The sequence below is a fragment of the Myotis davidii genome, unplaced genomic scaffold (genome assembly GCF_000327345.1).
Source record: "Myotis davidii unplaced genomic scaffold, ASM32734v1 scaffold642, whole genome shotgun sequence".
NCBI lineage: Eukaryota > Metazoa > Chordata > Mammalia > Chiroptera > Vespertilionidae > Myotis > Myotis davidii.
In genome coordinates this window covers 796,446-800,065 of record NW_006293957.1, presented here as the reverse complement: position 1 = coordinate 800,065, position 3,620 = coordinate 796,446, and the positions used below count along the sequence as shown (strand labels likewise).

Below are 3,620 nucleotides of genomic sequence, written 5' to 3'. Positions count from 1 at the left end.
CTCTGGGGTGCCTGGCCAGTCTGAGTGAGGGGCTGAGGGCTGTTCTCAGGCTGGCAGGTGACTGAAGCTCCCAACCACTCCTTTTTTTCTTTTTTTTTATTCTGGGCCAGCTTTAGCTCTGAGGCCTCGGCTGCTGAAAACAGGTTTCTGGCTTTTGTTTACCATCTGAATTTGATACAATGTTGGGGTCCTGCTGGCTGAAGCCCCGCTGAGTAAAGCAGGTTTCTGGGTTTTTTTTAGCTTCTATATTTGCAACATAGTTACTTAGAGTTGCAGCTGAAAGGCCGGCAAGTCAGGGGGGGAACGTTGGAGTCCTCCGTCACTGAAGCAAGCAAGCCTCCCTGTTGGCATCAGCTGCCTGGCTGCCGGCCGCCATCTTGGCTGCCAGTTAATTTGCATATCTCGCTGATTAGCCAATGGGAAGGGTAGCGGTCGTACGCCAATTACCATGTTTCTCTTTTATTAGTGTAGATGTCTTCTAGTGACCTCTTCCTAGGCAACCAAGTCCCTTAAAATTATTACCCTAAATTCATGAGATTTCAGTTGCTAAGCAACTGGATCAATTCAAAATGACACTTAAATGACTCAGCTAAACCTCAGAGGTATAAAGCGTTTTTCAAATTAAAAAAATGCTTAAATTAAAATGTATTTAGAATAAAAATAGAATAGCACAATAAATGAAGACATTCCAGTGTGTCTGTATTTCTCTGGGATAAGATTACCCATAGACTGACCAGCTCTGTCTAGAAACTTGTCCCAGGATCAGGTTTCTTTAACTATTTTTGCTTTCCATTCTTCAAATCTTAAAAGCCATATGACTTCAATAGTTTTTTGGTTTTTTAAACAGTGGTTCTGAGGCCCAAGTTAAGTGACTACAGTGGTTATTTATGTATATCAGTCAGGAGTAAATCTTAAACTGCCTATTCATTTTGTACTTGAGGAATTCATTATTGTTGCCTTTAGTTTTTATCATCAGGGACATTTTTGTTAACCTTTCTAAATGAGACAGAAGTATGATTCAAACTGGTAATATGATTAATTCTCCTAGGACTTAGTAGAAAAACCCTGGCAAATATCTATGCCAAAAAATAAAACTCATCCTGGCTCGTGAGTTAGATTCCTGGTCAAGGACATGTACCTACGTTGCAGGTTAGATCCTCAGCCTCCATCAGGATGTGTGTGGTAAGCAACCAATCAATGTGTCTCTTTTATACTGACGTTTCTCTCTCTCACCCCCCTTCCCTCCCTTCCTTCCATACTCTCTCTAAAAATCAACGGAAAAAATATCCTCAGGTGAGGATTAGCAACAAAAACATGTACCTACAATTGTTAATGCTATCCAATGGGTTTAAACATAATTTAAGATTTGTATTTACTTACCTTTAGAAGGCATCTAATTTATAGGTATATCTGTTTTATTCTTAGCTATTTCCCAGCTGAAGGCAAGGAACTACAGTTTTCATAATCTCAGAAGTACCAATCACTTAAGTATAAAATACTAAAAACCAAAAATTAAGAGCTGACTATAATATCTCTTACTTTTAAAAGGCATGAAAGCAAAACTAAGTCTAAAAATCAATCCTAAAAAAATAACTGCTTTTATAACAAGTGGAAAGAGCACTGATAGCTGAGTCTGGAAATTAGTATTGCCCTGGTTAAACTAGTTTCTTTAGAGTTCAGGCAATACCCTTAACTTTGGGAGTTTTCCTGACGGCTCCAATTTTCTCACCTGTTCAAAAAGGAAGCCACTGACCCAAACTACTTTAAACTGTTACTGAATTATTTATCAACAAATGCCTATGGGAATGCTTAGTATTTAGCTTTACAAGGCCTATGAGATGTCACTGAATTCCATACTACATCATATTTGTAACTACATAGCATCTCATTGTATAAATGTCACAAATTTATTTAGGCTGCTTATGATTATTTTATGTAATACACACCTTCTGACTTAAAATAAAGAATTTAAGTGGATAATAAACTTTATCCATGTTTTTAAAAATTACTACTCCAAGCTGTTCTTACTATTCCCATTTCCCTTAAAATCAGGAAGAAGAATCCATATTATATTTTAACAGTAACTACTCTCATAACCAGGCTACCTTACATACAAGTATTGTGAGCCTATTTTATAAATTTGTTTTAAATGCAAAGAATAATAAAGAGCCCTATAAAAAGATGTATAATTAAGTTGTATTAGTAAGTATAATTCAATTATATAGCATTAACAGTCCTACAAATGAAATACTGAAGTACATTACATATTTAAACTTCTGAAATACATAGATAAAAGCCAATTTAATCAACAAAAGTTCTGCATAAGAAAAGCTGTCCAAGTTCTCCACAAGAGTATTCCAACATAAAGATAAATGCTTTCTACAGTCCTTGATCCTTTAGCTCTCCAGTATTGGTAATTATACCTTCAGAAGATAAGGTAAGGCTATCTTACCCTAAAATACAGACCAACAATTACTTTCAACTGCCCTCCTCCCATAAACATGGCAGCTTCTCGGACAAATAAACCCATTTAACATCTCAAAACATCAAGTATTTTAAAAAGAGGTAAATAAAGATGATTTTTTAAAAGGGAGGCTAAGTATTACTCTTTTTAAATCTGAACTATACATGTATATATATGTATATAAATACAATACATATATATGTTTATAAACAAAATGCACTTCTAGCTGCAATAACAGTTTAGAAATTAAGTGGATGAGTGTCAGCTCTATCATTTACTGGCAAAAACGAGGTCTTAAGTTCAAACAGTTCCTTCACCTAAAAAAACCAAGTAATAAAATCCATCTCAGTGCAGGTTGAACAGATAAAAGAATGTAACAACCCTGGCCAGTATTCCCAGTGGTTAGAGCATGAATCTGGAGGTCACGGTTCAACTCCTGGTTCTATTCCAGTTCAGGGCACATGCCCAGGTTTCAGGCTCCGTCCTCAGTAGGGTGCGTGTGGGAGGCAGCCAAACAATGATTCGCTCTCATCACTGATGTTTTTTCTCTCTCCCTTCCTCTCTGAACTCAATATATATAAAAAGAGGTTTTTCTTTAAAAAAATTAAAAAACAAAAAAGAATGTAACACTAGAACATTACACAAATGCACATTATCATAGCTATTACAACTTTGCCAGAATACAGAATATATTTTTAATAATCTATTAATAAGACTTAGTGGAATTTAACCTGTAAGTTCATCAATATTCCCTTATGTCCTATATCTATCAGTTTCATGCAAGGATGAAGACTGGATGTATAGAAAGGTCAGTACAAAACTTAGCCAAGCACCATCTGCAATCAGATACTTAATGCCTTTTAGCATCACTACATTTTAGCATCACTAGATAGTTACTCAATCTATATATGTAAAAGCCTAAGCGACCAGACGACCACCAGGAGACAGACACCCAACATAGGAGCTGGCCCCTGGTGGTCAGTGTGCTCCCACACAGCCCAGCTGACAGATGGACATGAGATGCAGTGCTCATGGCTAGTGAGCACAGCTGGTGGCATGAACTTCACCCGTGGACACTCCCCCTGCACATCTCAAGTGGCAGCTACAGCAGGCACAGTGGGGCCGGGATGAGCGGGAGTGGCATCCAGCTCGGGCT

General features: G+C 37.3%; 1 protein-coding gene across 6 annotated transcripts in view; it reads right to left on the bottom strand.

Annotated features, from left to right (window-relative positions):
* WAPL (WAPL cohesin release factor) overlaps nucleotides 1-3,620 on the bottom strand; it is a 120,057-nt gene that overhangs the window by 89,389 nt on the left and 27,048 nt on the right. Inside the window, exon 2 of one of the 6 annotated variants that reach the window (XM_015566669.1) lies at nucleotides 1,381-1,498. The exons of the other annotated variants lie outside the window; for them this stretch is intronic. Within the exon in view, the coding sequence (XP_015422155.1) occupies nucleotides 1,381-1,393 (13 nt within the window). The 5' untranslated portion in view covers nucleotides 1,394-1,498. The remainder of the gene's footprint in view (nucleotides 1-1,380; nucleotides 1,499-3,620) is intronic. 6 annotated transcript variants of the gene reach the window in all.